Source organism: Mustela nigripes, chromosome 11 (genome assembly GCF_022355385.1).
Source record: "Mustela nigripes isolate SB6536 chromosome 11, MUSNIG.SB6536, whole genome shotgun sequence".
Classification (NCBI taxonomy): domain Eukaryota; kingdom Metazoa; phylum Chordata; class Mammalia; order Carnivora; family Mustelidae; genus Mustela; species Mustela nigripes.
Window position 1 is genome coordinate 9,249,888 of NC_081567.1, and position 20,836 is coordinate 9,270,723.

The 20,836-nt window shown below is 50.5% G+C and overlaps 1 protein-coding gene across 1 annotated transcript in view; it reads left to right on the plus strand.

The window, feature by feature from the left end:
- The window catches only part of POM121C (POM121 transmembrane nucleoporin C), a 28,847-nt gene extending 8,060 nt beyond the window's left edge, over positions 1-20,787 (plus strand). The window contains exons 6-13 of the mRNA XM_059414670.1: positions 12,032-12,123; positions 12,954-13,027; positions 13,470-13,594; positions 13,717-13,819; positions 14,035-14,229; positions 15,088-16,728; positions 18,152-18,274; positions 18,688-20,787. Of these exons, the coding sequence (XP_059270653.1) occupies positions 12,032-12,123; positions 12,954-13,027; positions 13,470-13,594; positions 13,717-13,819; positions 14,035-14,229; positions 15,088-16,728; positions 18,152-18,274; positions 18,688-18,785 (2,451 nt within the window). The 3' untranslated portion in view covers positions 18,786-20,787. The remainder of the gene's footprint in view (positions 1-12,031; positions 12,124-12,953; positions 13,028-13,469; positions 13,595-13,716; positions 13,820-14,034; positions 14,230-15,087; positions 16,729-18,151; positions 18,275-18,687) is intronic.
- The last annotated feature ends 49 nt before the right edge of the window (positions 20,788-20,836 follow it).

The window sequence follows — 20,836 nt, forward strand, 5'->3', positions numbered from 1 at the left end:
TTGAAGTACAACTGTGCTCATCTGTTCTTAACAACATTGTTTTATTAGGTCAAATTTCAAGTGTACACAAAAGGAAAGGGAGGGAATCTCATGGATCTCCCTCTAGCTTCACTGGTTAGTTACCAGCATTTTGTCTGTCTTGTTCCCTCAGTCTGCCCCCACACTGTGTTTGTCTTTGTGTTTTATAGCAAATTACAAACCTCTCATTTCATCTATAGGACTTCAGTGTATTTTAAAACTTTTTGTAAACATTAATAACCAGGGTGGCATTATTCCTCTTAAACAATAGTAATTCCTTAATATTTGTTTTGGGGGTTTTTCTTTTAATTCATTTGAGAGAGAGACAGTACTAGCAGGGGAGAAGCAGACTCCCTGCTCAGCTGGGAGCCCGACATGGGGCTCGATCCCCGGACCCAGAGATTATAACCCTAGCTGAAGGCAGATGCCCAACCATCTGAGCCACCCAGGTGCCCCTCCTTAATATTCGTTAATATCTCCCTGTATTCAGATTGCCTGTTATCCCAAACGATCTTATTATAGTTCCTTTGTTTGAGTGAGGGACTAAACATCAATTCTTTCCATTTGGTTCCTATGTCTCTTAGACTCTTTCAATCTATACTACTACTATTTTTTTCTTCCTTTGAAAAAACTGGATCATTCTGTAGAATTTCCCACATTCTAAATTAAGTTTCCATCGTCATGGCATCATTTTAACATGTACATGATCCCATATGTTCCATATAAATGGGAAGTTCAGTCCTGAGGCTTGATTAGGTTCAAGTTCAGTTATTTTGCCAGAACATTGCATACCTATGATTGCATCACACCAGGAACACATGAGGTCCGGCTGCCTCCATCTTGTGAGGTTGGTAATGATCCCTGGGCTCAGCAGTTTAAATCAGATTCTTCTGTTTTCTCTCTCTCTTTTTTTTTTTTTTTTAAAGGTTTTATTCATTCATTTGACAGAGAGAGATCACAAGCAGGCAGTGCGGGGTGGGAAGCAGGCTCCCCACTGAGCAGAGAGCCCAATGTGGGGCCCTATCCCAGGACCCTGAGATCAAGACCTGAGCTGAAGACAGAGGCTTTAACCCACTGAGCCACCCAGGCGCCCCGGTTTTTCCGTTTTTTATTTGATGATTTTAGCAGCCATTTATATCTTTCTAGGTCCATGGTTTTACTGGGTTACAAAATGGTAATAATCTATCCTGTCATTTCCTCTGCATTTATTAACTGAAACTCTGTACAGAAGAATATGCCCTACCTGTGGGAGTGACTGGATAATGAGAAGGCGCTGATGCCAGAGTCAACTCCGGAAGTGACCAGTGAGGTTTTTGCTGTTGTGATTATCTTTAAGAACCTCTGAATTTGTATAGACCTGTCACTTTGAGGCACAAAGTTTTCCACCTTTGGCAAGTGGGAGCCCTTTAAAATTGGCTCCTGTATCCTTTTGTTTTGACCCAGGTAGTTTTTGATAAATAACTTTGTTGCTCTTTAGCTTTAAAAAAAAAATTTATCTTGTACATTTCCAACTGAAATTGAAGGTGGCTATTTGTTCAAATGACCTTGGTTTTTTTTCAGTTGGAAATGATCTTTGTAGACTACAGTGAATTCTAGGGAGTTAAGATTACCCACATCTCTAGAAAGAGAAAACTCTCTAGTCATTAGTTCGTATTGATATTTCAAGTTTAGATTTAGGATACAGAACTTTTTACATAATTTCTTTGATTTTACATTTTTGTTTTAAGATTTCATTTCTTTCAGAGAAAGTGCCAGCAGGGGGAGGGGCAGAGGGAGAGAGAGAATCTTGAGTAGACACTGCACTGAGTGCAAAGCCCGATGTGGAGCTCGATCTCACCACCCCGAAATCATGACCTCTGCTGAAATCAAGAGCTTTACACTTAACCAACTGAACCATTCTGGTGCCCCTCGTTTTTAGGTATTCTTACACAAAAAGTGTTGCTTCATAACCACTTATTTGACTGGCCCCAGTAAACAAATTTGAAAATAATGGTATCAGTGCATTATATACAGTAAAATTACGAACCGGCTTAAGAATTATTTTTGAGGGCGCCTGGGTGGGTCAGCTGTTAGGTGTCTGCCTTCAGCTGAGGTCATGATCCTAGGGTCCTGGGATTGAGTCCCACATTGGGCTCCCTCCTTGGTGGGAAGCCTGTTTCTCCCTCTCGCCCTGCTTGTGTTCCTTCTCTCTCTCTCTATCTGTGTCAAATAAATAAATCTTTTTTTTAAAAAAAAGGAATTTTTTTTTTAAGATTTTATTTATTTATTTGACAGACAGAGATCACAAGTAGGCAGAGAGGCAGGCAGAGAGAGAGGAGGAAACAGGTTCCCTGCTGAGCAGAAAGCCTGATGAGGGGCTCCATCCCAGGACCCTGGGATCATGACCTGAGCCTAAGGCAGAGGCTTTAACCCACTGAACCACCCAGGTGCCCCATAAAAAAAGGAATTATTTTTGATACAGTCAAAATAACGTGTTTTAGGTTGACATGAATTCACTGTTCTCAGTTGGGTATACCACCAACTTGATATACAATAAGATCTATCTGTCCAGTATATTTTAATGTTTTGGGGTTTTCTTTTTCTTTAAATAGTTTGTTTTTAAGTATGTAAAATAAAATACTTTAATTGTTCCAAAGAAAAGGGGTACATGGCTGTTTTGGTCAGTGTATAATGTGACTCTTGATCTTAGTGTGAGTCCCAAGCCCACACTGGGTGTAGAGATTACTTTAAAATAAAATCTGTTAAAAAGAAAAATTGTATAACTAAAACCGTAAAAAAAAAAAGTTGTGCTGGGGCACCTGGATGGCTTGGTTGGATAAGCACCTGACTTGATGTCAGCTGGTCTTGTGAGGGTTGTGACTTCAAGCCCCACTTTGGGCTCCCTGCCCGGCATGGAACCTCCATTTTAAAAAATAAGAATAAATAATGTAAGTGAACAAATGTAAATGAATATAAGTAAAATAAAAATTGTTCCAAAGAGAACATATGAGAAAACAAAATATACTCAGAGAAGTCCACAATTTCAGCCTCTTTCTACTCCACATTGTTCCCTTCCTATTTTTAATTACTTTTAAGTTGTCCTTCCACTGTCTTTTTTTCTTAAAACTCTATACAGATCAATGTCTGTGTGAGGCAGCAGGACGTACAAGTTTGAGGCTCGCTTCATCTTTCCTGTATAGTAACTGCAGTTACTCCTGCCTCTGTTGATTAACCCTGGGCTTTTTCCGTTTTCTGCTGTGACCTTGTCCTGCAGAGAATGCCTTAATTCCTATCTTTTCCCTCTATGGCCATTACACTTCTTGGATAGATTGCCTGGAATACAGATTTCCCTGGCCAGCAGTTAGATGCATATACGGTTTAGCTAGATACTGTTAAATTCCCTCCTCAGAGGATGTACCGTTGGCATTCCCGTTAGCATCATACGAGTGACCGCCGCCACACCAGTAGATCAGGTTGTCATGGCTTTGGGTTTTTACGAGCTAGGTGAGGAGCAGTGTGTGTGTGTGAGAGAGAGATTTTATTTGTTTATTTGGAGAGCATGTGCACACGGGGGGTTGGGGAGCAGAGGGGGAGAGAGAAAATCTCAAGCAGACTCTGGCAAGCACAGAGCCTGATGCAGGGCGGGATTCCATGACCTGAGCTGAGATTGAGTCAGACGTTTAAGCCACTGAGCCCCCCAGGCGCCCCATATTTGTGTCTCTTCAGAGTGAGTTGGGGCCGATTTTCATATATTCGAGAAACATATTCCCAATGAACTAAAGATTTAGATGTGAAATAAAAACCATAAAAGTATTTGCAAAAACGGGCTTCTTGTGTGTTGCTGATGGGAGTGTCCATTGGTACAATCCCCTGGAGAGCAGTGTGGCAGTAAGTACCAGTATTAGCGATGCATGGGCCCTTGCGATGCATGTGCCTTTTGACCCAGCAGGTCTGCTCCTTATGAATTAATTCTGTACATACCCTCAGAAGCATACACGAGGATGTTGGCTGTAACATTTTAATAATAGAAACTCGGAAACCATGTAAATGTACCTTTTCAGGGGGCTGGTTGACAGTATTTCTGTAAGTTGCAGTACTGTGTAACTGTCAGAATAAGTAGCTTAATAGAGCCAAAGCAAGGTGCAGAGCTGTGTGTATAGTGTCCTCTGGTACTTGTGCTTCCAGGTTTCTTTGATTTTTTTTTAATGTGCATAGAGTAATTTCGATAGATTTTGTTAGAAACTGGGAATAAGGTTTGAGGTTGAGGTAGAAGGGAAGCCTTTTACTTTGTACTCTGCTTGTTGGAATTTATGACATGTGCTGCCGGTGGTACCTTTCCTGATTTCAGAAAGTTTGTAAGTATAGCTAGCTGTTAAGTAAAATAAGATGCCCCTGTCCTGGCTGTCCCTGCTTCTGTCCCATAGGTACCTGTTGTTGACATTCATAATAGGTATGTGACCACAGATAATACACAGAATTTTTGGTGTGTGTTACACAATGGGGTCAGCACATACATGCTTTTTTGTCTCTTTTTTTAATCATATATTGCATAGCATTTTGTGTCAGATCTATAGTTTTTGTTTTATTTTTTTAATTAGAGTATAATGTAGAAAAACAAATAGCTAAAGTGTGTGTCTCCATTTAACTACCACTCAGGTCAAGTAATAAATAATTTTTAACACCCAGAAGTCCCCCCATACCTATTCCTTCTTGAGTAGTAGCACTGATTTTTTTAAAATATTATTTATTTTATTTATTTATTTTTTAAGATTTTATTTATCTGACAGAGAGATCACAAGTAGGTAGAAAGGGGGAAGCAGGCTCCCCGCTGAGCAGAGAGCCCGATGTGGGGGCTCAATCCCAGGACCCTGAGATCACAATCTGAGCTAAAAGCAGAGGCTTAACCCACTGGGGCATGCAGGTGCCCCAGTAGTAGCACTATTTTAAAAATATTTAAGAATATTTTTAAACTTTACATCAATGGCGACCAGGATACACTTTCTTTTGTGTTTGGCTTCTCTCACTCAGCTGTTTTCCTTGTGAGACTCATCCAGATTGTTGCATGTAGCAATAAGGCTTTCATTTTCTTTGTAGGAATATACCATAATTAAGTTTTTCCTCCTGCTGTTGGACATTGGGTTTCCAGTTTTGAGGTATAATGCGTAATGTGGCTCTGGATGTTCTTATATTAAGTTCTTTGGTGCGTATATGTGAAGTATGTGTGATGCCCAGTTGTAGTAGATGTTGTTGAGACATTTTTTAAAGTTACATTTCAGGGGCACCCGGCTGGCTCAGTTGGTTAAGTGTCTGCCTTTAGCTCAGGTCACGATCCTGGAGTCTCGTAAATAAATAAAAATAAAATAAAATAAAGTTACATTTCAGGTGATTGTCTTCCCAGTGCAGTCTGAGATTTTGTTCGTGTGGTTACACACCCTCACTAACCCTTGACGTTGCCAGTCGCTCTGATTACCCCCGTCAGTGGGCATGCAGTTTTCCCTGTGGTGGTTACGTGTGATTATAATTGCTGATTGCGAATGAGCTGGAGGTCGGAGCTGTTCATTAGCCGTTTATATTTCCTTTTTCATGAAGTGCCTATTCCGGTTTCTTGGCCCTTTTCTATTGTTTGTCTTTTTGTCACTGATTTATAGAAATTCTTTATATATTCTAGATACAAGCTCTCTGTAAGTAGTATGTGTTACAACAAATCATTCTCCTATTCTGTGTCTCACCACTTCAATTTCTTTACTTTACGCCTATGGCTAATGTTTCGTGTGCACTGTTTAGGAACTCTTTGTCTACCTAAAGTCATGATGATGATATGCTACCAAAAAGCTTTATTCTTTGTTGTTGATTTTTTGAAGTTGACTTTTGTATATGGTGGGAAGTGGCCATCAAAATTAGCGTTTTTCCGGGGCGCCTGGGTGGCTCAGTGGGTTAAAGCCTCTGCCTTCGGCTCAGGTCATGGTCTCAGGGTCCTGGGATCGAGCCCCGCATTGGGCTCTCTGCTCAGCGGGGAGCCTGCTTCCTCCTCTCTCTCTCTCTGCCTGCCTCTCTGACTACTTCTGATCTTTCAAATAAATAAAAATCATTAAAAAAACAAATTAGCGTTTTTCCGTTGAAATGTCCACTTGACTTAGCAACATTTATTGAAATATTGGACCATCCTTTTCCTGTTGCTGTGTGGTACTGCCTTAGTTATAATTTAAGTATATATATATGTGGATCCATTTCTAGATTTTGTTGTGTTCCATTGGTCTGTTTTTCTGCCCTATATCTTTTTTTTCTGAGCTGTCCCACACAGTCTTTTAGTTTTGATGTGTAGTAGGATAAGTCATCCAACTTTATTTGTTTCATTCCTCTTCAGAATTGTCTTGGCTCTTGACCCTTTGCATTTCTCTGTAAGTTTAGAATCAACTCATTGATTTCTGCTAAAAGAAAGAACGGCCACTTGCTGAGATATTAAGATTGCCTTTAATCTACAAGTTATTTTGAAGAGAAATGACATTTTTACAAATGTCATTGAATCTTCCAATCCATGAACATTGTATGTCTTTCACTTATTTACATCATCTTTAACTGCTCTGTGTAATGGTTTTACATATTAAACATTTCCCTAGATATATCTCTTGATGCTATTATAAGTGGTTTATTAAAATCTTTAGCTGATATATTCAAATACTACTGATTATCATATTCAGAAAATTTGCTAAATTCTGTAACATTCATCTGTGTATATATATATATATATATGTATGTGTGTATATATATATATATATATTTAAGATTTTATTTATTTATTTGACAGATCACAAGTAGGCAGAGAGGCAGGCAGAGGGGGCGGGGAAGCAGGCTCCTTGATGAGCAGAGAGCCCGATGTGGGGCTTGATCCCAGGACACTGAGATCATGACCTGAGCCAAAGGCAGAGGCTTAACCCACTGAGCCACCCAGGTGCCCCTCATCTGTATATATGTATTTTTAAAATTTTATTTATTTGAGAGAGAGAGAGTGTGTGCATGAAAGAGGTGAGAGTCAAGGGAGAAGCAGACTCCCCATGGAGCAGGCAGCCCAATGCAGGACTCCATCCCAGGACTCCGGGATCATGACCTGAGGCGAAGGGAGTGGCTCAACCAACTGAGCCACCCAGGCACCCATATATTCTTTAGGCTATTTGTATGTACGTCATGTTGTCTACAATGACAGCTCTTTTCTCTCACTGTTCTCATATTGTTTTATGCCTTAATGTATTTGGTTAAGATCTGAAATATGATGTTGAATAGAAGTGATCACAAACACCTTTGTTTTCCTTGATCTCAGAGGGAGTGCTCTCCACATATCCTGTTATATATACTGTTTGATACAGGAGTCTTACGATTGGTTTTTTTTTTGTTGTTGTTGTTTTAAGATTTAGAGAGAGTACATGGGCTGGGGGTGGAGGGAGGGAAAGAGAGTCTCAAGCAGACTCCAAGCTGAGCATGGAGCCCAACATGGGGCTGGATCCCATGACCCTGAGATCACAACCTGCGCCAAAACCAAGAGTCAGCCACTTAACTGTACCATCAAGTGCCCTGATGTAGATTTTGGGTAGATAGTCTTTATTGGATTAAGGAAATTCCTTTTTCAAGGTTGTGTCATCAGATAACCAATTTTAGGAGTCACTCTATTACATGTTTTTCTATATATTTAATTTCTGGCCTTCTACATACTATTTCCTTCTTTTTTTAATTTTTTTTTTTTTTTTTTTAAGTAGGCTCCATGACCAGCATGGAACTGTGGGGCTTGAACTCATGACACGGAGATTGAGACCTGAACTTGAAATCAGGAGTCGGGTGCTTAACCAACTGAGCTACCCAAGCAGTCTTTTTTTTCTTTTTCTTTTTCTTTTCTTTTCTTTTTTTTTTTTTTTTTAAGATTTTTATTTATTTATTTGACAGACAGAGATCACATGTAGGCATAGAGGCTGGCAGAGAGAGAGGAGGAAGCAGGCTCCTGGCTGAGCAGAGAGCCCGATGCAGGGCTCCATCCCAGGACCCTGGGATCATGACCTGAGCCGAAGGCAGAGGCTTTAACCCACTGAGCCACCCAGGCGCCCCTTTTTTCTTTTTTTGATTTTATTTATTTATTTGTCAGATAGAAAGAGAGCGTAAGGAGGGAGAGCAGCAGGTAGAGGAGGAAGCCGACTCCCTGCTGAGCAAGGAGCCAGATATAAGACTTGATCCTGGGAGGGTCGGATCCTGAGCTGAGCTAAAGGCAGATGCTTAACCGACTGAGCCACCCAGGCATCCCTCTTTCTGATTTTTTTATCCAGATTCTTAGGTCACCGGGTCTTTTCAGCCTTTTCCCTTTCCTAACACACAAACACATACCTATATCTTAAAGGTTATACATTTCTCATAAGCCTTCTCGACATCCCAGTCTTGAAATAGAAGTATTTTTCAATTTCATTCAGATCAAATACTTTCTGATTTCCATTTCCAGTTTTTTTTTTGATTTCTGTACTTAGAAGTACATTGCTTAATTTCAAAACAGTTAATTGTTTTGTTATCTTTCTGTTACTGGTTTTTTAGTTAAATTCCACTAGTTCACAGGACGAGCTTCTATCAATCCTTGAAATACATTTGCTCTATGGCCCAGCGTATGTTCGCTTTTGGTATGTGTTTCAACTTCACTTGAGAAAAAAATTTTCATTAAGTGCTCACCTAATGGTTAATATGCCTTATATTCCTTGGGGTATGTCATGTGGCTTAAGGTCTTTTGACTCTTTTGAGGTCATTTTCTCTTCAGATGTTGCCCTATTTTCTCCCCTCTCTCAGTGTTCCAGTACACGTTAAACCTTTTCCTTTTGTCCTGTGTCTGTCTTTGTTTCCCATCGTTTTGTACCCGCCCCCCATTTCTTCCGTTGTCTAGTCTACCAATTTCCTTTAGCTCTGTGCTATTTCAGCCTACCCATTGCATTCTTAAATCATTACTGTTATCCTTCTTAGAGTTAACCGTTTGTCTGCCAGGATTCTCCATATTGTTATTTAAATTATTATAATAACAGTTCTTCTAAAGTCTTATTCAGTAATTCCGATATTTGAATCTTCTGTGTCTTCTGATGTCTGCTTTCTTCTTCGGGGTTATTGGTTAAATGTTACTTTCTTATATATTTGATTTTTGTTGCTGCTGTATTCCTCTGTCAGACATTGGGGGGAAAAATGCGGTAATGACTTGAAGCTCTGAATGATGGTATCTTTCTCCAGAGAGGTTTAGCTTTTTTATCTCGCCTCTGGCGATAGCTAGGATAGGATCCGAGGACTTCTGTGTGGGAGGACTTGACCTGATTCTGAGTTGGCGGTCAGTTCTGGTGAGGGCTGGTTCATTTCTGATTTCCTCTCGGTCCCTGTTGGGAGCCTTGAGGATCCCAACCAGAAGCTTTAGATCATGGTAAGGCCCCTGTACTTTGGAAAGCCCTGAATTCGTTGTCTTTGCAACCACGTGAGACTGCCAGAAGCTTCTCTCAGCCTCTCAACTGCAGCTTCTCCTTTTGGAATTGGCAGTCACCGGGAGAGGAAAAGGGGACCTAAACGTGGGGGCTCAGCCCTTGGCTCCTCTTCCCTTGTCTCCACGATGTCCCCCTGGCCTGGTAGCTCTTCCCTGGCGGCGCCCCGCTTTCACACGTGTAGGCCGCATCTTCTCCAGTGTTTGCTGCTTGTCCCCAGCGGGAATGTTGCTCTAGAAGGACATGGCTGTTCCTGAAAGAGGGTCAGGGTTTGTGATAAGCGCCCTCACTGATGGTGGAGCCTGTGACCTCCCGTAGGAAATGCAGCCCCGCTACTAACTGCTGTTCGGTGTTCTCAGGAGTTTCCAGTTCCCTGTTCGCGTGTGGTGTTTGCATATGTGATAAGTTCCCGGAAGTAGGTTTTGGGAGAGGAGATGACGTTATATGAAAGTTCATGTTAAAGCTTCTCTTTGAAAAAAACGTGTTGGCGTGTAGTGATTATCTCCAGTAACCAGCAAAGGCGACAGCCCTTACATTCGGCGCAGGTGGTAGCAGAGATCTTTGACTCGGCGCGTTCTCGCGGAGGAACCCTAGGAAATAGTCGGGTCTGCGGCGGCCCATGCTAAGAGCTCTGGCTTCGAAATTGTAAAATCAGAGCACATGTTGGACGGGAACCAGTTACAGCGGAAGTGAGCTGGCCTCTGACCTCTGTGTGCGCGGCGCTGGCCTCTCTGTGTGTTAATGAGACTCGTCATTTTCCAAAGTCGGAATAGTTCCTTTCGCCTCCAGCACTCAGACCCCAGCTCGGTGCTCTGCGTCCCCCGTTGCTCCTTCACATGTTCTCTGTATCAGCCAGACCAGGACATTTGTCATCTCTGATCCCTTCCTGGAGCCTTCCCTTCCTAGTTCTTTCCCTGCTGTGGGGTGATGGGTCTGTCCCATCGCAAGCCCGTGCGGCTTGTCTTTCTTCGGGTGCTGTTTGGGGAGTCGTGAAAGGCTCCTCGACGTCCCCTTCCTCCTCTACCGATTCTTCCAACCAGCGTGGCATCGTCTCTCCCCCGGGCTCCTGTGTAGACACCTCTGTTCCCTTTCGGTTGATCGCGGTCAGCTTGTGAACTCTCCTGTCCCTTCTCCACGTTGCCATTTCCTGGTGACGGAGCGCGCTTGCTCGTCTTCCATCGTCAAGTGTAAAGTATGGAACCTCTCTGAAGTGGTTCTTGGCTAATTAAAAAGTGAATCAAAGTGCGGAATTAAGTTGACTGCTAGGTACATCGATTAACTCTTTTTTTTTTTTATGACTTGTTCTATCTCTTGCTTACTTTTCACTTGGTAATGTTCCTTATACTTCTGTGGACTTGCAGGACTCCCGTGTTTACAGGTAAAGATGGTGACTTAACTGAAATCATTTGCTTTTCATTTTATGGTTTCTGTTTGGTTCGGGGATATTTTATTTCCTGCCCGCATAGGCTTTTCTGTTTATGGGAATGTTAGTGTGGCTGAAAGTTGAGACGGTACAAAGGGTGTACAGTAGAGTGTCCTTGTTTCCTGCCAGTCCTCTTACAGAGAGAGGTTTTTGTTTTGTTTAGATTTATTTTAGAGTGCCCGTGCAAGGGGGTGGGGGGGAGACTCCCAGGCAGACGCCCCACAGAGCACGGGGTTCCATCTCACAACCTGAAATCATGAGAGCCAAAACTGAGAGCTGGACACTCAGCCAACTGAGCCAGCCAGCGGCCCCTTACATGATGTAACTGTTGTGGACTTAAGAAATCACCAGAAGCTCCTCAGTGAGAAAAATGTCTACAGTGATAGCTCCGTGCTGCTGTGATTAGGCTAAAGACAGAGAGCTTCGTGCGGGTGCTTTCTGTCGGTTACTTTGCCGCGAGGCCGCTTTGCAGGAGGGGAGGGAGGGTGGGAACAGACCGTCATTGTTATCGGGACTGCCTGGTAGAAGAGACGGGGTGTCTGAACCATTGTCATGTAACGGGAAACATCACAGGTGCTGCAAAAGTCATACATGTCTTGGTAGCACATTTAAAAAAAAAAAAAATAAAGTTGGAGTAAAACTGAAAATTTAACCGAAGTAGGACTAGATTACTGGCTTATCTTCGTTGTGATAGAGTTTTGGGCGGAGGTTTGGAAAAGTTTCTTAGTTTTATCATTTCTGAGATACTATAAACTTGTATGTGTCGTGGCGCTAAACCATGACGGAATGGAACGTTCCAGTTTCTAGTGTGTGCGGAAAGCGCGCTCCCCGCTTACGTGCTGACTGCCAAGCTTTCCCGTACCTGTTCACGTTATTCCCCCCGTAGTTATTACTGGCAGCTCGCTTTCCTTCACAAATGTTTTTTGGGGTTTTTTTCCAGGATTTTATTTTTGAGTAATCTCTGTACGCCGCATGGGGCTTGACCCCACAACCCCGAGGTTAAGAGTCGCACTGTCCGCCACCTGAGCCGGTCACGCTCCCTGTAAAGAAATGTGTAGGTCGCTGAAAAGGAGACTTGATAGGCAGAGTTACACTGTCCGTAGGCTCAGTCGTGTCACTGTGTACCTTTCAGCTTTGGAAGAGAAGTGGGCGCAGCTCCTCCCCCTTATCTAGCCCCGCCTCGTCCCGCTCCCAGACACCAGAGAGGCCGGCCAAGAAAGTAAGGTAAGGAGTCCTGACTCGCGGAACCAAGGGACACGGGCTTGGCTCTTAGGCTTCCTGCGGCTGTGAGTTGGAGAATCACATTGCCATCTAGAAGGACAGTGAGAAGTACCTGCCTGAGCGGCTCTCGCCTCTACGGTTTTCCGTGCTGACCCTAGAGGCTCAGGCTCTTCCTCATCCCACAGCCCGAGCAGCCCGGCTGTGCAGGGAGGCCACCGCGGGCACAGGGAGCAGAGTGAGTTACGTCAGGGGCAGGGGAGGCCACGCTCTAGATTGCAGCTGACCCTCTAGGCACCAGAAGTCAGCTAGAACGCTGCTCTTGGGGTCAGATATGTGACATCTCTCAGGGCTTGGCAGGTTTAAGTCAGGTTTTAAAGGTTGCTGCGTTGTGCCTCCTGTAAGAGGTTTCTCCGTGGCATCCATGAACTGGCTCCCTTTGGCTTGTAGGAATTTTCTTTTGATTTCTTAAATTTTTTGTCTTGGCATACTGCAATCTTAAATTATGATGGTCTGGACTTTGGCTGGTTGGTAGTTAGGAGGGTGTAAGAAGTTGCCCAGTATTCTGTGGGGAGGAGTTTTTTGGTTTTGGTTTTTTTTTTTTTTTAAGATTTTACTTTTATTTATTTTGAGAGAGCGAGAGAGAGATCACAAGCAGGGGTTTGGGGAGAGGGAAAAGCAGGCTCCCTGCTGAGCAGAGGGCCCTACGCAGGGCTCCATCTCAGGACCCTGGGACCATGATCTGAGCCAAAGGCAGATGCTTAGCCCACTGAGCCAGCCACGTGTCCCGAGTCAGGAGGTGTTTCTGAGCACACCTGTGCCTCTTCCGCCCGCAGAGAAGATGAGCTGTCTCGTCGCTCCGGTTCTTCGACGCCGCTGGCAGCAGACACGGAGGCCCAGGGAGAGAGAGGTAGGTTGAGAAGCGTGCGGGAGTGGCTTGCGGTGGGAGCGTCTGAAGGGTGTGCAGCCCGCCGCCTGTCCGGAAGCACACGATGAGCACCGCTGCGTGTAGGGCCTGGTAGGCACAGAGCGGAAAGAGCCTGTCTTGTAGTCTGTGGCCCGGGCAGGTCTCCACCGCAGTCCGGCGTGACTGGGGGCTGGCGGTCAGCAGAGGTGCAGCAATCTGCAGGCGGCCGAGGTAGTGCCCATCCAGTAGTAAGCGCTTGTCTGCCTGTGTTGGGGGCCCTCCTGTCTAAAATAATGTTGGAACAGTACCCAAGACCCCAACCATGGAAGATAGAACCTTTCAGAGGGACCCAGAGAAGTTTCGGTGTGTAGAACCAGTGGGTAGACAAACCCAGCCATTGCTGGAAGAGAAAAGGAAGAATACACGCCCTCGTTTGTTGCTTCAGCTGCAGATACGACCACGTGGAAAGCACAGAACTCGTGGAGCTCCCCGCCCACACCTGGCAGCTCAGGGCAGCGCAAGCGGAAGGTTCAGCTGCTGCCCTTGCGGCGAGGGGCCCGGCTGACGCTGGTAGGGCTCTGCTCTGTCCGTCCACACCTGCCCTCCCCAGCACCGCGATCGCGAGCTCTAGGAAGCTGGATGCAGGCTTCCTCCAGCTTCTCTGACAGGCCCCTCGTCTTTGTCTCTGGCAGCCCCCTCCTCCCCAGCTTGGCTACTCCATCACCGCCGAGGACCTCGAACTGGAAAAGAGAGCTTCGCTGCGGTGGTTTAACAAGGCCTTGGCGGAAGGGACCGGTAAGGAAGAGCGACCAGCTCCACGCTCCGGAGGGTTTTATTTGGGTCCTTCTCATCTGAGAAATCCTTTTGGGTCCTCAGTAGAATCAGGAGAACCGTGAGCACCGGCACTGGAGAGGGATTTCCAGATAAGCAGATGCTGAGGCCCCGAACACCCCGGGCTCCGTGGTGTACCCCTGGGAGAAAATTGCCAAACACGGTCTTCCTTCCTTTAGATGCTGCCTCAAACTGTGTCACCGAGAAGCCCCCTACCACTCAGCCTTCTCTGACGCTTACCCTGCCCGCTGCTGGGACCGCTGCTGGGACCACCGCCGCCGCGGCCGCCGCCCCTGCCCCCGCCCCAAGCACCAACCCGCTGCTGGAGAGCTTGAAGAAGATGCAGAGTTCCGCCAGCCTGCCGCCTTCCCCAGGTGAGTGGGCGAGCCCCCCCTGCCGCACAGGACACGGCTCAGTTTCCCTCGAAGCAGAAGTCGCATGCCCGCCAGCCCCTGGAAACCTGGGGGAGCTTGAGCCCGTGTGGCTCACCGGTCCTGAGATGGTGCACGCCCAAGAGCTTCTGAAGTCTGATGGGCAAGCTCGCAGGAAGGGGGCTGCCGCGCTTCAGGCTGGGGTCGGCAGCCTCGTCGTGGCTGTCAAGGGGCCCACGTGGCTCGTGCTTTGAAATTCTTCGCTTCCTGAGCTGCTCTGAGCCTTGCGGTCATCTTCGGTAACACGCGGGTAACAGCTTGCGAGGCGCGAGGCTCTCTGAAATAGAAACGGGCTCACACGGGTAGGGGCCTTTCAGACCACAGGCACGAGAGGACACAGTCCTTTTCCCTCGAGGTGTCCGGGCGTCGGTCATGGCACCGCATGTGCGCACACTCCTCTGGGCGCACTTGGGCACGCAGCGGGCTGTGCCAGGCCTCGGCCTCTCCCTGAGAGGGTCCACAGCTACGTGCTCCGCATCCCGCCTGCGGTGGGCAAATGCGCTAAACCATTCTCGGGCGAGTAAGGGATTTCACTGGACTTGAGTCTAGGTGTTTGGATTTTCCATAGAGTCCACACATCGATTGTCCATTGAAGCCAAATATTTTCCCAGTACCTTACGATCTGTGAAGGGTGGAAATAGTGAACGGCACCTTAGTTTTAGGGTGCGGGGACTTGAAGGGTTTTTGGTATCGAGGGAGCCCCTGACTCGGCAGCCCCCACCCGGCCCCCGGCCCTGGGCACGGAAGCCCCGAGGGCCGACCGTCGCGGTATTCAGGATGCGCGTTCTTTCTTTTTCCCAGAGTCCACGGCAGCGGCAGCCACTGCGGCCCCTTCGCCTCCGAAGACACCCAGCCTTCTGGCCCCTCTTGGCTCTCCACAGTCAGGGCCCCTTCCAGGCACCTCCTCAGACGCCAAATCTGCTGCCGCTTTCTTGGGGCTGACGCCTGCTGCGTCCCAGATACCAGCCACCGACACCGCCGTGTCCTCTCCGGCTCCTCAGGCGGAGACGTCTGCCACGTCCCCAGCCCCGGCTGCCCCGTCCCCCACCCCTAAGCCGAGTCTTCTGCTGGGAATGCTGAGCGCCGCACCTGCTGACCCCGCCGTGTCGACAGCCCCCAGCGTGTCCTCAGCATCCCCCATGTTCAAGCCCATCTTTGCAGTCCCGCCAAAAAGCGAGAACGAGGACCCCTTGCTGTCCAGCCCCTCCAAGGTCGCCACCACAGCACCTTCCGGCTCTGCCCTCGCTGCACCTGCCAGCAGCCCTCAGCCCACGTTCAAGCCTATCTTTGGCAGCATGGGGTCCCCTGCATCTGCGCCCTTGTCCGCTCCTTTCTCCTTCAGTCAGACCGCTGCCCCGGCCACTGCCGGGAATGTTCCTCTCTTCGCCGGCCAGGCCGCTGCCGCCTCAGCCGCGGCTCCCGCGAGCACAGCCAGCACATCGGCCGACTCTGCTTCGAAGCCCGTGTTCAGCTTTGGCGTGAGCAGCGTGACCAGCACCACCACCTCCGCCGCCCCACCTTTCCTCTTTGGGGCCCCCCCCGCCTCCGGGGCCAGCTTTACCCCAGCCACGGGCTCCATCTTCCAGTTCGGCAAGCCACCCGCTGCGCCCGCATCCACGGCCGTCACCACGTTCGGCCAGTCCCTGCCCGGGGCCGTGCAGACCGCCGCCGCCACCAGCAGCAGCAGCAGCGCCGCCTCCTTCAGCGGGTTTGGCGGCGGCCTCACCACGCCCGCGCCCGCCACCAGCAGCCCGCCGGCGCCGACCTTCACCACCGCCACGGCCGCCCCGGCCTTCCACATTCCCTTCGGCTCGAGCACCAAGCCTGCGCTGTCTTCGTACCCGGGGGCCAACCCCCAGCCCCCGTTCGGGGCTGCCGACGGGCAGCAGCAGGGGGCCGCCAAGCCGGCCCTCGCCCCCAGCTTCGGCAGCTCTTTCACTTTCGGGAACTCTGCAGCCCCGACTCCGGCCACGACCCCAGCGCCCGGCCCGGCCCAGCCTGCCTTTGGCGGCGTCACGCAGTCCAGTTTCGGCAGCTTGAAGCCTGCCGCCTCCGCCTTTGGCACCCCCGCCAGCACCCAGCCCGCCTTCGGCAGCAGCACACCTATGTTCTCCTTTGGGGCGGCCACCACCTCCGGCTTTGGAGCTACGACCCAGACCACCAGCAGCGGGACCGGTAGCTCCGTGTTCGGCAGCACGACGCTGTCACCCTTCACGTTCGGAGGATCTGCCGGCCCGGCTGGCAGCGGGGGCTTCGGGATCAACGTGGCCACCCCCGGCACCTCCGGAGCGTTCAACTTTGGCACAGGACAGAGTGGGACCACCAGCGGCACGACCCCTTTCGGAGGAGGCTCAAGTCAGAGCACGTTGGGCGGACCCAGTCAGAGCACACCCTTTGCCTTCAGTGTGGGCAGCACCCCTGAGAGCAAACCTGTGTTCGGAGGTAAGATCGGGAATGGCGCTGGTCGGCCACAGCAGGCGCCGTCCTAAGTGCCGGGGTTAGTTTCCTAACTTAGAGAGCTTTCCAGTCTGGCCGGGACGAGGCTGATGGTCAGTGGTTAAATACAGGGTGAGGGAGCAGGAAGCGTCAGGTAGAAGGCAGGACGTCACGAGTGGCTGTGGAGGAGCTTTTTTCAGAGAGTCAAGGAGGGCAGGCTCTTCTGAGATTTAAGCCAGGTCTCCATCTGGGTTGTGCACAAGGGTTGGGAGTGTGGGTGGGTATGTGTGTGTGGGAGAGCACTTTTTGGGCACAGGGGAGGCCATGCAAAGGCTCCGGGGCAGGAGCAAGCTCTGCTCGTTCAGGAACCCAGAAAAGCAAAGTGTGACTCGAGGATCTGAAAATGGAAATGATCCAAAATGCTGTGGGGAAGCAGGCGGAGTTGAGGGTCATTCAGGGCCAGAGTTAAACCTGGATTTTAGGTAGGAAGGGAGGTCCTTATAGAATTCCAGAAGAAGAATTAAGGGATTGTATCTGCCCTGCAAAAGGGGACTTACAAGTTCTCGTCCTGGTGGTTTCTATTCTCAAATGTTGGGGAGGGCCCCAGGGACTGGACTGGGGAGCTGTGTGTACAGGGAGGGCCTCGTGAAGTGCTTGGGAGAGTGGGAAAAAGAACATTCTGGTAGAATTTTCAGGAAGCTCTGAGCACCGGAGAACTGGGTTTATGAATTTGAGGTGAGGCCAGCCCACACGGCTAGGTTATTCCTCAGCAGCGTTCACACGTGAGCACACGGAGGGCAGGGGAGACCCCGCCTGTGTCCGCTTTAGTAGGTTCCCGCAGCGGGGACACGGGCACGCTGGGGCGGGAGGGCTCCGTGACCTGGGGGCCCTCTGGGAACTTGGAGGGCCCCTGGGGGTTGTCAGGGGTGACGGGGCAGGGGTGGAGGCCGAAGGGAGATGGCAAGGTCAGGAGTGAGGAGGCCCGCCCTGAGGGCTGTCGGGAGGCAGGGGCGGGACTGGACAGTGGCCCTCTGGTGGCAAGGGCAGAGGCAGTCTGGTGTGGTCTGGGAAGGCGAGCGGACCCAGGGGTGGGGGGCGGTGTTGGTGGGAAGCTCAGGTTCCTGGAGGGCGGGCACGCCGGGAGAGGCTGCAGAACTCCGCGGGGTCAGAGGGAAGTAACCTGGTCCGGCCGGAAGGTGGGGGTCTGCCGAGTGGCCCTCCCGTGCTCTGGGGGTCGCGGGAATGCAGAAAGGGCAGCACTGCGGGGCTGGAGCAGGTGGGGAGGGCAGCAGTTCCCGCCACTGGGGTGAGCCCGCACGGAGGTCCAGGGCCGAGGTGCCCTGTGGGGACAGCCCCCAGGCTTCAGTACCCAGTGCGGGCACCTCTGCGCCAGCCTAGGTGCTAGTTTGCTGCGGTTTCTCTGTTCTAGGCACCTCTACACCCACCTTTGGTCAGAACACCCCTGCCTCCGGGGTGGGCACGTCGGGCAGTGGTCTCTCCTTTGGGGCATCCTCAACACCCACCCAAGGCTTTGTTGGCGTCGGACCTTTCGGTAAGCAGCGGGTCTCCTGCTCGCCGGTGTGACCAGCGAGGGAGGGGTGCTTGATAGGTTCCTGGCTCTGGGGGCCCTTGGGAAAGGTCAGGCCCGAAAGCACAAGAAAGATGGGGCCTGGCTTGAGGGCCAGCACAGCCCAAGAAGGGAGTTGGAGGGAAATGTTCCAGACCCCCCGGAAAGCCGGTAGAAATGCCTTCCTGCTCGCTTGCGGGTCATCTGGGATTCTGCGTTGTTCCTAGTCCTTCCCCACGCTCCTGTTCCCCCAGCAACTGAACACGGTTTTGGGAGGCCCAGCCTAGTAGTCCCCAGCCTTCTGCTGGCCTAGCCTTCCAGAGATTGGGGTGCCCGGGGACGTGCCCCAGGCAGCAGCTGCCTGATGAAGCCTTGTTGAATCTTTCCAATCTTTCCAGGATCGGCGGCCCCTTCCTTTTCCATTGGTGCAGGATCCAAGACCCCCGGGGCCCGGCAGCGACTGCAGGCCCGCAGGCAGCACACCCGCAAGAAATAGCCTTTGTCCCCGTCCTGTCCCCCGCTCCCTGCCCAAACGTGGACCTCAGCCCCTGCTGGGAGGAGCCTCTAACCCTTCTAGTTCCGTAGAGCAACCTCCGCCGCCCCCACGTTCAGCTTCTGCCGGGGGAGGCAGCGGCAGCCGTGGTGGCCGTGCCCGCTCGAGGGAGAAGCCTCGGGCCTCTGAGGGCGGGGGCACAGGGCAGCCGCCTGCTCCCTTGGCTTGAGCAGCTGCGGCGAGGCTGGAGAGCGGGCGAGAACATCTGTACATACCGTCACCTCCTCTCCTGACTCTTCTGTGGAGGACGCGCGTCGTCAGGGGGCCTCCCTCCCGCTCCCCGGAGGGCCAGCTCGGGGTGGGGGTGTCGCCGGCACAGTGCTTGCCCGCGTCGCTGCTGGGCAGCGGGGGACCAGGGTCGGGGAGCTGGGTTGGTCCCGCAGCTTTTCCGTGCTTGGCTTGCCTGTAAACAGTGGTCGTCCCCGGGTCCCCTTAGGGGACCCTGCTTCCCCACTTCTCGCTGCTCTGGCCCGCCCCCGAATTTGGCTTTGCCTTGGAGAGCCCGGCGGGCACTGCTCCTGCTCTTCCTCTTCCTGCCGAGTCTGAGTCCGCGTGTGGCCCCCCGCCCTCTGCCAGTTTGGCCCCTTAAAGCTTGGTGGCTCGAGACTGTTAGCCTGGCAGCTGCAAGGGCAGATCCCTCGCGCCGGGGAAGCGGGGCGAGCGGGCAGGACGGCCCTCCGCGCCCGCCCGCCCGCGCCCGCCCGCCCTCCCCTGGGCCGTATGTTTGAGGCCTCGTCCCATGTTAGTCTGATGCTTGCGTCTGTTGCTCTGTGAATCGAGTTTGGAGGAAGAATCGGACCGTGTGAGTGGCGGCATGTTGGTAGTGCCGGACTTCGCTTGTCGCGTTTCTGGGGCGTCACGCATCGAGCGTGCAAAGTAGCGCCGCTTTACGCTACATGCGCTCACGCCTGGATTTCCCGATGGGGTTTTCGACTTTTAAGGGCTGGCAGCCCGAGAGGATGGGGCCGAGGGGAAGCAAAGACCTCTCCCCCCTGCGGTTTCCCTGCCGCTGACCTGACCCCCCCCCCCCGGGGGCTGTGGTAGACACCAAAACTAAGGAACCACGCTTCGAATTCAGGTTCCCCCTCCCCTTCACCTCTGCTTCCTTCGCCCCCAGATTACATCCCCTGGGCCCAAGAGCCTCGCTGCCATGCCCATCCTCTTTGGGAGAAGTATGAATGCGTGTGTCTAAATTAAAAGAAAAAAATATTTAAACATTTTTTAACAAAATAAAAATTTATTTTTGTATTTAAGCTAAATTGCCTTTTAAATTCCTTCAAGCTTGGTTCACTGAGGTGGTTACGTATAAACGCTATCGATTAGGAGTTAGCTGTAGAGTTAAGTTACGCCTGTGCAAGAGGCTCTGGCGCTGTCCCAGGCAGCTCTCCGGAGGGGCCAGGGCTCCTTCAGGACACACGATATAAAATGTAATTCTTATTTTATAAATAATGTGACGTAGATGTAATGAGTCCCCCCTCACCCCGTGACTGAGGTTGAGTGCTGTGGCAGGCGACTGTCCCTCCCACCCCTGGGGAGAGCAGGCCGTGTGTCCCTGTGCGGGCAGCTGGGGGAGAGGCCTGCGCCTCGAGTCCCCGGTCGCTGTCCGGCCTGGGGGCTGGGGCACAGGTCTGGACCCCGAGCTTCCAGGTGCCGGACGGAAGGTCGGTCCTCCGAGTCGTAGTGCCCCGAGCTGGTTTACCTCCGTCCCACAGGCAGGACCACTGGTTCGGGAGCCCCCGGGGGTGTCCCGGCACAGCCTGAGTGTGTGTGCGTGTGTGTGTGCGTGTGTACATGGACGTGCACTGGACAGGGACGGGAGGCTGGGACTTTCCATGACAAATAAAGACTTAATTCCTGTGAGTCTAGTTGGAATTTTTCGTATGAATGTGAGATTTTTCTCCTTGCTTATGTCATTAAGAATTAAAAAAAACTGTGATCTATTGTGGACCATGTCCTGCCTTTTATTTCCGCGGTCCGGCCGGCACTCCCTCCCC